General features: G+C 41.3%; 1 protein-coding gene across 5 annotated transcripts in view; it reads right to left on the bottom strand.

Annotated features, from left to right (window-relative positions):
• The window catches only part of tmem259 (transmembrane protein 259), a 68,087-nt gene extending 55,466 nt beyond the window's left edge, over positions 1-12,621 (bottom strand). The window contains exon 1 of one of the 5 annotated variants that reach the window (XM_041204497.1): positions 12,556-12,621. In XM_041204497.1, coding sequence (XP_041060431.1) covers positions 12,556-12,600 — 45 coding nt within the window. In that variant the 5' untranslated portion in view covers positions 12,601-12,621. Of the gene's footprint in view, positions 1-1,649; positions 1,758-11,986; positions 12,471-12,555 lie in introns of those variants that run through there. The other 4 variants (XM_041204496.1, XM_041204498.1, XM_041204495.1 and 1 more) reach the window with 4 other exon arrangements.
• Positions 12,622-12,843: the final 222 nt, after the last annotated feature.

The raw sequence follows: 12,843 nt of genomic DNA, 5'->3' as shown, positions 1-12,843 counted from the left end.
TGGTTTGCCCTTGAAAACTACTTTTAGCTTGAGGGAATAGCAGGCACACAATTTTGGCAACATGAATACACAAGACCATAAGAAATGGAAGTAAAAGTCGGTAATTTGGCCCCTCAACACTCAATAGGGTCATGGCGAATCTGATTGTGGCCTTAACTCCACTTCCTGCCTGAAACCCCAACCCCCTGCCCCATAACCCTTTACTCCCTTGTGAATCAAAAATCTGTCTAACTTAGCTTTGAATATATTAAGTGACCCAGCCTCCACTGCTCACTGTAGAGAAAAATTCCAAACAGTAATGATCCTCAGAGAAGAAATTCCTCCGCATCTCCATCTTAAATGTGAGTCCCTTTATTTTGAAACTGTCTCCCCTAGTTCTAAATTCCCCCACAAGTGGAAACATCCTCTCAGCATCTACATTGCCAAGCCCCCTCAGGATCTTATATGTTTCAATAAGATCACCACTCACTCTTCTAAACTCCAATGAGTATAGCCCAACTTGCTCAACCTTTCCTCATAAAACAAACCCATCATCCCAGGAAATCATCCTAGTGAACCTTCTCTGAACTGCTTCCAATGCAAGTAAATCCTTCCTTAAGTAAAGTTAAGTAAGGAAGGACTCTCAAAAATAATTTCCATCATCTCCTATGTTCCACTAGTATTGCAAATGCATCCTTTTGGGGATTCAGATCTGTATCAGATTGGAAACCTCCTCTGGATTATCAGTTACATGCACCTGTTTGCTGTCAAAACTGTCAAAAACTGCGTATGCAGTTTTATCCTGTTTGTTATTTGATGAAATCATAAATCTGTATGTTTAGTGATAATGCCTATAAAAACAGAAGTTGAAGTCTTGTTACATACACAATCACACCAATGTCATTGGTAAGAGTTCAGGCTTGCCCCTAACACTCTTGCTTCCAGCAAAAGTGCAGTTTCCATAAGTGAAGACCCAGAGCAAATAACAGGCAACAGATTATCAGGAGATGAAGATCATGCCTGACAAATCTTCCAGCCTTATTTGAGAAAGTGACAGTGTGAATGAACTGCAGAACACCGTTTTGACATGATATAGCCAGATTTCCAAAAGGCATCTGTAAAGGTTCCACACAAAAGACATGCTGTTAAGGCCAAAACTCTCAGGGATTCAAGGTAAATCTAGGGAATGGATGAGAAACTGTATGAAGAATAGAAAAAAAATAGTTGCTTGTTGGAAGAGATAAGGTTTGTGTATGTGCATTTGATTGGGCAGAGGGAGGGTGGGGGGGAAATAAGACTTCTGAGTTGTGTGTCCCTAGGGCTAATTGTAATCTACTGTATTTAAAAAATCAGTGCAAGTTAGTTAAATCTGTAGATGATACCAAACTGGAAACTAAAAGATAAATTAGAAATTACACAATAAGGAGGACACATTATGTAAGTGTCCAGAACAATGAGAGATAAAATTTAGTGTTGACAAGAATAACATATAGTCCATAAGGCAGAAAAGGTGCACTACAGTATTCCACAAATGGTGCTGAAATTGCTTAGGAAGAAATCAAGAGACCTAGCAAACTCATTACACAACATATTAAACCAAAGCCAAAAGTATATTGAAGCACATGGTTAAAACAGTAGAATATAAATTGAAGGAAGTGATCAAACTGTACCATTTTCTGGTCAGACCATTCCTTGAGTACTGCATGTAGTTCTGGTTCCCAAGAAGTAAAAGATATTCAGGTATTGAAGGAAAAGGAGGGCCACAAGCCTTATTCTTTCTGCCAAAGGAAATAGTTATGAAGGAACACAACTTATGTTTATATAGTGCCTTTAACGTAATGAAACACCCCAAGGTGCTCTACAGGAAAATTGTAAAACAAAGTATGACACCGAGCCACATAAGGAGATATTAGATCAGGTGATCAAAAGTTTCAACAAAGAAGTAGGTCTTAAGGAATGTCTTAAAGGAGGAAAGCAGGCAAAGTGGTGTAAAGAGAGCATTCCAAAGCTTGGGGCCTAGGCAACTGATGGCACAGCCAACAATAGTGGAGCAATTAAAATCAGGGATGCACGAGAGGCAATTACAAGAGTAGGACACAGGTTCAAAGTAGTAAAACATAAATTTAAGACCAATATCAGGAAGTTCTTCTTTGCACAAAAAGTGATCAAAATGTGAAACTGATTTATCTGTGCCAAAGGAGGAAAGGTTAAAACCTTGGTCTCATTTAATGAACAAATGGATGCTGAAATGGGGAAGTTCATATTGATCTTATGTATCTAACAGAGGTTTTCAAAACTGACAGAATAAATATTGATTCCATTGGTTGGCAAATTGATAAATATGCAAAGTCATCAGAATTATAACAAGGTGAAGGGAGAAATGAGAAGAAATGTTTTCAGAATGTTATTGGAAATTAGAATTGTTTACCATAAGTGGCTATTGAAGCAAATATTATAACATTAGAAGGAATCTGATAACAAATTGAAAAGGAAGAATATAAAGGCTAGGATTAAAGACTAGGAATGAGAATAAATCAATTCAAAAGTGAGCACAACTTGGGTATATTGGGCCAAATAACCCCTTTCTCTGGCATAACTTCCATGGAAGCAGCCTCGTGAGGTTAAATTGTACATACATAATGCAATTGACTATGAAGTCCAAATCCCAAGGGAAATCTTTATATCACAGCCTGCTTTGAAGTGTGAATGGTGACATATTTCTATTAATTTAAAAATTCAACAAGTTCTTGTAATAGAAGACATTGCGAGGACATGGTAACCTTCTTACTAAACAGTTCTAACAAAGTTTCAGGCAAAAGACTGAACTTATCTATTCTCCAGTCTACTGATCTACATGTATTATTTCAAAGGCAATGACTTGTCCTTAAAAATGTTTAACTTAAATTCTGAAAATAAGCAATGACACTAGCAAAGGAAATCCTGTCAGCGCATACGTTTCTTATGAAATATCTGACAGATCAAGCTCGCTTCCCAAACTGGTCCCCCAGGTACAGAAATAATGAGCTTCCCTCAGATAGAGATGGTTATTCAAATTGTTACATTTTATCACTTGCATCTAAAAATATAATTCATAAATCATTCATTCTGTCACTTGTAACATCAATATATTCAGAAAACCTATCTCCATTTTTCAACCTGGCCTCTCAAGGGGCTACAGGTGGTACAGCGACTAACTGCAATATATATTATGGGGTGGGAGGAATTGCATGGAGGTAACTGATGTTTCAACAACCCTCCCTTGATACCTAATGCTTAAAGATAGAAAAATTGCAACAAGCTTGATTCATCTTGTGCATTCTTATATTCATAGAGGTATTGTGGAATATATTTCCTAGACAGGTCAGGTGAATTGAAATTGTCTTTCCTCGTCCTATACATTTCTGTGACTATGAATACTAAGATAAAGCTGCTTATTCACCAGGAATTGTACATCAAAATTCAGAATTTTTCATGATAGAAAACAGGCACATTCTGCGTGCTGGTATGGATTATTTAATAAGTTGTTCAGGTTTAACTCACTCTACTTAAATTAACTTTTAGAATAATAGAGCAAACAATTCAAGTTTATATTTTTCTTTCAGGTCTTTTCTTCAGTTTCCTCCTCGATTCTGTATGGACAACTAAGGATAACTTTCAAAGAGACTTAGGTTTTCCTCAAAGGCAGAGCTCTACCAGTTATGTCAAGAATGAAAATGTTATATTCATTAGCATAGGTCTGTGCAATATCAGTAGGTTTTCAAATCAGGCCCCAAGTGATATATTACAAAATAAAAGGTTATGTGTATCACTAGCAAGATTTCTCCAGAGATGCAATTTGGAAACTGTGACAATCCCATGAGATTCTGTTCCTTGGAAACCACCTTCACCATGCTCATTGCTGCTGCTGGACAGAAGTCAGTATTTGTTTTGACACCAAATTTTGATCTAGGATTAAAAGATCATCAGCTATCCTCCAAATAATTAGGATAACAATATGCTATAATTATACACTAATGGTTTAATACTTTAAACTAAGGGGAGGAAAACATTTGAGGGAAATTTGCAGAAATAGTTTAATTGTTGACTATCAAAATCTTCAGCAGATCTGGGAAGTAAATAAATTTTGGTACATAAATATTAAAGACTGCATTCAGTTGATTCTCTTCTCTATAGTACAAATTCATTATCTTTTCAAAGGCCAGTATTACTCCCCAGCTTGAATTTCCAAAACAAATACGTCACACTTCTGAAAAAACTTGAAGCAAATTTAACTTCTATTGACAAAAAAACTCTTGAAACCTAAAAATCAGATTTTAGTGCATCTTTAAAGGGTTACACATGTAGTCAGTTAATAGGGAGCCATACTGAGGTACAGGCCTGAGAAACAGACAAGGGGGCAGAACTAATGCACACAGTTGAAATTAGTTAACTGCATACTCTTTCCCTCTCAGATTTACATTGAGATAAGAATTATCAGCTCAGTCCCCTCCCCTCACAGTCCTATGAGCTGCATTAATCTGAGCAAGTTCTCAAGATCATACAACAGAATCACCACTTAAGTAAACATGGAGCCAGAGGCGGAATTGAAGAACTTACCCCTACTGGGAGCAATGTGGATTTTGGTTTGGGGGGGGGGGGGAGAACGATGACGACGACGACACTCCTGAGGCCCATGGAGGCCCTCCCCTGGCAGCAAGGGCCATCCCTGCTGACAGAACCTCTCCTGCCCTCACAACGACCACCCCATCTTTCACCAGGGTCTGCCTAACTGGTCTCTGTGAGTCCGCCCTACTCACGTCCTCTGGGGCCTCCTTCACTGTTGCTTTGGTGCCTTCTGCAGTCCCCAGCAGTGCAGCCATTCCTGGCCATCCTGGAAAACTCCGATGGCAGGCAGTTAACTGCTAGATTAACGCTTAATCTCACTGAGGCTCTTCAAAATGGCTCATGACCATTGGATTCAACCCATAGAGTAATTACAGCAGTGAAGGAGGCCATTCAGCCCAGGAGTCCATGCAAGATTTATTCAAAATATTTGAAGCACAGCCATGGCTACTTCAAATTGTTTGTTGTCCCTGTCTTTTTTCTTTGCTGTACCTGAATCAGAGAAGGCATAGTTGCCTCACAGGCTTATATCAAAGTGCTCCGAAGTCAAGTTAATGTAGGAACATCTATACAACATTAAAAAAAAAAGGCAGTTCATCCAAGTTATAATGGTATAAAAATGCAAATATATTAAAGCATTGGATTATTTGACTGAAATATGATGTGGTAAAACCATAAGATAACTGCAAAGCTGAGCAATACCATGTTCAAATTTAGGCCTATGTTATGCTGACCACTAAAGATGTGACAGATTGAATGGAAATCTAATGGAAAGAGGAGAGCTGTTGAGAAAAAAAAATATACTGAAAAATTTGGGACAATTTTTGTAAGGAGGATTAGTGGAAGATGCAGGGGCCCATATGAACACATGGAAGATGAAGGCCAATAAAAGTCTGGGGAGGGGAAGGTGGAAATAAAAACCAAGAATGAAACTAAATTTAAGTGCAAAAGATAAATAAAAATGACAGATTGGAAAAGGCAAGGGTTAGCAAGTTCATGGTAAGATAGCACACTAGTGCTGTCATAATGTATACCTAATCATAATTCACATGTGGGATAAATTTTGATAATCTCCACATTGTGCCAAAAAGTGAACTCTTTTCATTCATCAAGGTGACAGTAGGTCAGTGTTAAGGAATGAAAGACTTCTGCACTTTTAATATCTAGAATCTAGCATCTGTATGGTTTAACTCTACATTCAAACTCAGGAGTATGCCATCAACCCAAGCACAGAAAAGCACCCCGTATCATTTTTAGCCTATTTTTGCAACTAGTTACCCTTTACAAGTCGAGTGAGATTGGCAATCCTTTCTGTTTTCTAGGGTTGCTTCTACTATAAACTGGTTGAAACTAGTTGAAAATAAATTTGCTAACCTATTAAAATGGTTTAATTTCCAGGTTAACAAAAATGCCACAGGGTCTAAGTGCAATAAGTTAACCATTCTAGACAGACACATTTCCACATGAATAGTTACATTTACATTGTCAAAATTAGTCAATGGATAACCTAGACTAGGAAAGAAAGGTAGGACAATGTTTTGTGTAACCTTTCAGCAGAAAATCAGTATAATGAGGTTGTGGTTTTTCCATCTGCTGGTTAAGGAGACAGAATTGCAGAAAGATATATCTGTCCACTCTGAAAGGTGAAATTCTTTCCAATAACTTTTCTAAAGAAGTTGCAGCAGAGAACACAAATTTCCAGTTTATTCATTAATTTCTTGCAAAATTGTGAACAGGATAAATGTCATTTTCATTGCTATTATTTACTCTCCTCCCCTGAAAAGCACTGGTTCATGCTGAGGGTGGGTGGAGAGGTGCATTCTAACCACCTTCACAAGAAATTGCTAAGTCACCTGTGGCTTGGATAGTGAGCCTAAGCTTGGGATGTTCTGCAAATTTTGTATGTAGTTTCGATGGACAACTCTCACAATGGAGTTTATCAATACCCTTCTGATGTTTCAATCAACTACAACTTGAAGTTTGGTATTACAACTGCACCCCAGTTGTCCATAGAAAGAAAAGTAGAAAATTTACAGCACAGAGGGAAGCCATTCGGTCCATTGTGTCTGTGCCAGCTGAAAGAGCTACACAGCCTAATTCCATTTTCAGCTCTTGGACACATTTTTCCAACAATTTTCTCACTAACAAGGTTAGGCTGACTGGCCTATAATTAACTGGCCTATCCTTCCCTCCCTTTTAAAACAAGGGTACATCAGTAGACCTTCAGCTCCACTGAAGTAGTCGTTGTACGATCGGAAATGATGATTACAGCCTCTGTTTCCTCCATTGCTTCTCTTAGTGCAACCAATCCATTGTGTTGATCATCATTACCTGCACATCTCTATCCTGTTGCATTATTTTCTATTACAATGCATCTTTAAATATAATTTATTTCACACTCAAACTACGAAGTTTTAATGATTACAATACACTTCTGTAATATTAATAATTCACCTCCTACCCTATGAACTACCTGCTGTATTGTATACCCTTAGCCAAATGAGAAATTTAAAGACCTAATGAGATCTTCAGGACTGAGAGAGTTAGTGGCAATACTAAATGCTTCTTGTGAATGCAAATACCTTTTTTCCAGTTCAAAACTAGCTGTTGATTATGCCTAAAATAATTGGATCTTGCTTGGACACGCAAATAGCAACCAAAATCTGGATTTTTGCTGCTCGCTTCATTGATCGAGCACAAATATGCAATCAACGCGGTCATCCTGACCAATAACCATCCACTAACAACCAATAACTACAACTTATAATTAGAAAGCACTTTTAAGGTAATAAAAGGTCCCAAACAGCTTCACAGGATTGTTATAAAACAAAATTGACACCAAGCCACATAAGGAGATACTAGGGCAGCTTGCTCAAAGCGCTGGATTTTAAGGAGCATCTTAAAAGGAGGAAAGGGAAGTGGAGAGGTTTTGAGAGGCAATTCCAGAGCTTAGGGCCTTGGCAGAAGACATGGCCACCAATGGTGGAATGATTAAAATCCAAATGCACAAGAGTTCAGAATTACAGCAGCCTATAAATTTTAGGGGATTGTGGGACTGGATGAGATTACAGAGATAAGGAGGAGTGAGGCCACGGACAAAGTTGAAAACAAGGATGAGAATTTTAAAATAGAGGCATCGAATAAACAGGAGCCAATGTAGGTCCGCAAGCAGAGTGATGATGGGTGAACCGGTGTTGGTGCGAGTTAGGACAGAGACAGCAGAGACTTGGATGACCTCAAGTTTGTGGAGGATGAAATGCAGGAAGTCAGCCAGGAGTGCACTGCAAATAGTCAAGTCCAGAGGTAACAAAGGCTTCAGTGTGGGGGAATGTAGAACCAAGAGGCACAGGATATGGGAGTTTCCCATTTAAGACCGAGATGAGAGGGAATTTCTTCTCTCAGAAGTTGTTGGTGTTTGGAATTCTCTTCCACGGATGTCAGTGGAGGCTGTGTCATTCAATGTATTCAAGGTAGAGTAAGATAAATTGTTCTAATTTCCAAGGGAGTCTAGTGTTATGAGGGGACAGGTTAGAAAATGGAATTGAGGACATGATCAGATCAGCCATGATTTCCTTGAACGGCAGAGCAAGTTCAAGAGGCCGAATGGCCTACTCCTATTTCTCATGTTCTTTTAAGAACATAAGAATATAAGAACATAAGAACTAGAAGCAGGAGTAGGCAGTTCGGCCCCTCGAGCCTGCCCTGCCATTCAATACAATCATGGCTGATATAAAAAAAAATAAAACGGGCTTGGCCTAAATAGCCAAGTGGTTATGATACTGGGCTTGTAACCCCAAGATCAAGAAGTTCAAAATCTCACAATGGCAACTATGAAACAATGTAACTTCATCTGAATAGGAACAGATGGAAACGTGTTTGTACTCGAAAGAGTTACATAGGCCCTTCTCACCCTCTTCCACTGAAGTGCAGAGTGTGCTGATTGCAGCACATTGCAGGATGTCTTAGGGCTGAGCGAGAGGGTGCACAGGTTCTCAGATGTGCCACTGGACGTCTCGATGGAGGTTTCCAGAGGAGCAGGGATGTTGCGTACCTTGACCTCCTCTCCTTCTCTCCTGCAGCAGCTGGTGCTGTTCTGCCAGGCTTCATGCCCTCCTCCCATTCCTTGTTCAGACCAAGGGGGACCACTAGTAAGATGCCCATGACCAAGCATTCCATATCCCCTAATGACTCCTACAAGGCACCCAATATGGTAGAGTAACACAACACTCACTCCTTTAAGATAATAAAAGGTCCCAAACAGCTTCACAGGATTGTTATAAAACAAAATTGACACCAAGCCACATAAGGAGATACTAGGGCAGCTTGCTCAAAGAGCTGGATTTTAAGGAGCATCTTAAAAGGAGGAAAGGGAAGTGGAGAGATTTTGAGAGGCAATTCCAGAGCTTAGGGCCTTGGCAGAAGACATGGCCACCAATGGTGGAATGATTAAAATCCAAAATGCACAAGAGTTCAGAATTACAGCAGCCTATAAATTTTAGGGGATTGTGGGGCTGGATGAGATTACAGAGATAAGGAGGAGTGAGGCCACAGACAAAGTTGAAAACAAGGATGAGAATTTTAAAATAGAGGCATCGAATAAACAGGAACCAATGTAGGTCCGCAAGCAGAGTGATGATGGGTGAACCGGTGTTGGTGCGAGTTAGGACAGAGACAGCAGAGACTTGGATGACCTCAAGTTTGTGGAGGATGAAATGCAGGAAATCAGCCAGGAGTGCACTGCAAATAGTCAAGTCCAGAGGTAACAAAGGCATGGGTGAAGGTTTCAGTGTGGGGGAATATAGAACCAAGAGGCACAGGATATGGGAGTTTCCCATTTAAGACCGAGATGAGAGGGAATTTCTTCTCTCAGAAGTTGTTGGTGTTTGGAATTCTCTTCCACGGATGTCAGTGGAGGCTGCGTCATTCAATGTATTCAAGGTAGAGTTAGATAAATTGTTCTAATTTCCAAGGGAGTCTAGTGTTATGACGGGACAGGTTAGAAAATGGAATCGAGGACATGATCAGATCAGCCATGATTTCCTTGAACAGCAGAGCAAGTTCAAGAGGTCGAATGGCCTACTCCTATTTCTCATGTTCTTTTAAGAACATAAGAATATAAGAATATAAGAACTAGAAGCAGGAGTAGGCAATTCAGCCCCTCGAGCCTGCCCTGCCATTCAATACAATTATGGCTGATCTCATTTCAGCCTCAACTCCAATTTCCCACTCTCTCCCCATAATCTTTCAACCAGTTACTAATTAAAAATCTATCCCTTCCTTAAACTTTCCTTAAACTTATTCAGCGTCCTGGCATCCACTGCACTCTGAGGTAGTGAATTCCACAGATTCATGACCCTTTGAGAAAAGTAATTCTGATTTAAGTCTACCACCCCTTAGACTAAAACTATGGCCTCTCGTTCTAGAATGCCCCACAAGGGGAAACATGAGCTGAGGCAGAGGTGACATCAGGCAATGTTATGGAAGGCAGTCTTGATGATGGTGCCAATGTGAATTGAAATTCACCTCAGGGTCATACATGACACAAAGGTTGCAGACAGCCTGGTTCAGCCTTGGACATTTGCTAAGAAGAGGGATGGAGTCGATGGCTAGGGAATGGAGATGGTGGCAGGGGCCAAAGACAATGGCTTCAGTCTTCCCAATGTTAAATTGGATGAAATTTCTGATACAGAACCTGATGTTAGGCAAACGGTGTAACAATTTAGAGTCAGTGAAGGATCTGAGAGAGGTAGTGATGAGGCAGAGCTGAGTTTTGTCAACATACACGTGGAAAGTGATGCTGCATTTTTGGATGTCATCAAGGAGCAGCATGTAGAGGAGGAATAGGAGGGCTTCAAGGTTAGAAAACACCAGAAGTTGCAGAGAGGAACACAGTTAACGTTTTGAGTCCAATATGGACTCGAAACGTTAGCTGCGTTCCTCTCCACAGATGCTGCCAGACCTGCTGAGTTTTTCCAGGTATTTTTATTTTTGTTTTGGATTTCCAGCATCCGCAGTTTTTTGCTTTTACCAGAAGTTGCAGATCAACTGTGAATTCATTGAACGGCGGAACTGGCACGAGAAGCTAACAAGCCTACTCCTGTTTGTGGGAACAGAAAGAGAAGGCAGTGAAGGTAATACTCTGGCTAGGGTTTAATGTATAAGAATGGAACCTGGCAAGTGCATTCCCACCCATCTAGACAATGATGGAAAGGCATGCCAAAGTCTGCATACAAGTCCAGAAGGTCAAGGACACAGTCACATATGTGCCTTTGACAAGAGTTTTTTCCTTAATCTGATAGAGCAGAAGTCAGACATGAGAAATTCAAACATGGCATTCTGTGAAGATTTGGGAGGCAACAACACATTCAAGAACTTTGGAGAAGGGATGTTGAAGATGTCATAGAGCTATACAATGCAGAAACAGGCCCTTCGGCCCATTATGTCCATGCCAGACATCAAGCGTCTATCAATTTTAATCCTATTTTCCAGCACTTGGCTCGTAGCCCTGGTATGCTATGGCATTTCAAGTGCTCACCTAAATACTTAAATGTTGTGAGGGTTCCTGCCTCTACCACCCCTTCAGGCAGCAGGTTTCAGATTCCAACCACCCTCTGATGAAAAATATTTTCCTTAAATCCCCTCTAAATCTCCTGCCCCTTACCTTAAATCTATGCCCCCTGTTTACTGACACCTCCAAGGGAAAAAGTTACTTCCTAGCTACCCTATCTATGCCCCTCATAATTTTGTATCAGGTCCCCCTCAGCTCTAAGGAAAACAACTCTAGCCTATCCAGTCTCTATTCATAGCTGAAACACTCCAGCCCAGGCAACATCCTGGTGATTCTCCTCTGAACCCTCTCCAATGCAATCACATCCTTCCTATAGCGCGATGACCAGAACTGCATACAGTACTCCAGTACTTTTATACAGCTCCAACATAACCTCCCTGCTCTTTTATCCCATGCATCATCTAATATAGGCAGATATCCCATATGCTAGTGGTTTGTAAGAATGGAGGGGTTCTTTATTTGAGGTGACAGCTGATGACAACAGATTTAAAGTAGAGGGGGACAGTAGTTGAAGAGAGAGAATCTTTAACAGTATCAGGTAACGTGGAGGCCAGGGGGGCAATTAGTGGGAAGCACAGTGTATCATCCAACCTCTGCCTGCAAACATTATGCAACCAAAATGCAGTGGCTTTACAAACTATACCAGCCATGTGACCGTAAAGTTAAAAATACAATAAAACATATTAAATAAGGGTTGTTTAATGGCAAACCCAAGCATCAGGCCAACACACGATGGGCGCGCGTGCGCACAACCCCTTGCCCTTATCTCGAGCCCGGGGCCTCCTACCTTCGCGCCCCCCCCCCCCCCAAAAAAAAACCACAAACAACAACATTAACCTTCAACAGCACGAAGAACTCAAACATTCTCCGGAAGGATGGGGGAAACACCCTGGCGTATGTCACGGCCATTTTGAAGAAGAGTGCGTGGAAGAGCCGGTCCCGGACATTGATGAGCGGGTTCGGGTTCAGGTTGTTGTTTCTCACCCGGTTCGGGTTGTTGGGCTGATTTTCCGACATTTTCCTCAACTCAAGCGGATGAGCAGAATTTTTTAAAATTCAAAATAAACCGTTAAGTGTCTGTCCCGACAGCGTTGTGTCAAAAATAAAAGTCGCCTCACAGCCGAGCCAATTTTCACAGTTTTTTCCCCCTCCCCAGCCGCGCTCCCAGCTCCGTCTGGCCAGACCCGCCGTTTCCCACATTGCATCGCGCACATAGATTCTCTCTGCCCCCATTACAACACCCAACCATTGCGTCCTCGCCGGCTGGGAGGAGTTACTACACCACCGTCCCGCGCATGCGCACACAGCTCCATCACAACTTCCAAACATCGCGCCATTGCCGACTGGAAGGAGTTACTACACCACTGGTCCGCGCGCACGACTCCATGACAACTTCCAACCATTACCGACTGAGAGGAGTTACTACACCCCCATCTACACACAGCCCCCATAACAGCTCCCTCGCCGTCTCCGACGAGTTACTCCAGCATCCTTCATCCTCACTCACCCACAAAAAGAATTACAACTCCGAACCTTCGCGCCCTCTCCGGCGGGAGGGCTTACTGCATCCATATACAGGCACAGAGCGCCATCCCCATGGCGAGGGTCTGATTTCTTCAAACTGCGCCTATACTCGGCGCGGAGGAGTTACTGCATGTTACACCGTGTCATCACGTATAAAAGCTATGTGGGGA

Source organism: Carcharodon carcharias, chromosome 14 (assembly GCF_017639515.1).
Source record: "Carcharodon carcharias isolate sCarCar2 chromosome 14, sCarCar2.pri, whole genome shotgun sequence".
In the NCBI taxonomy this organism is placed as follows: domain Eukaryota; kingdom Metazoa; phylum Chordata; class Chondrichthyes; order Lamniformes; family Lamnidae; genus Carcharodon; species Carcharodon carcharias.
Note: the sequence above shows the minus strand (reverse complement) of the source record. Positions and strands in the feature narration are given on the sequence as shown.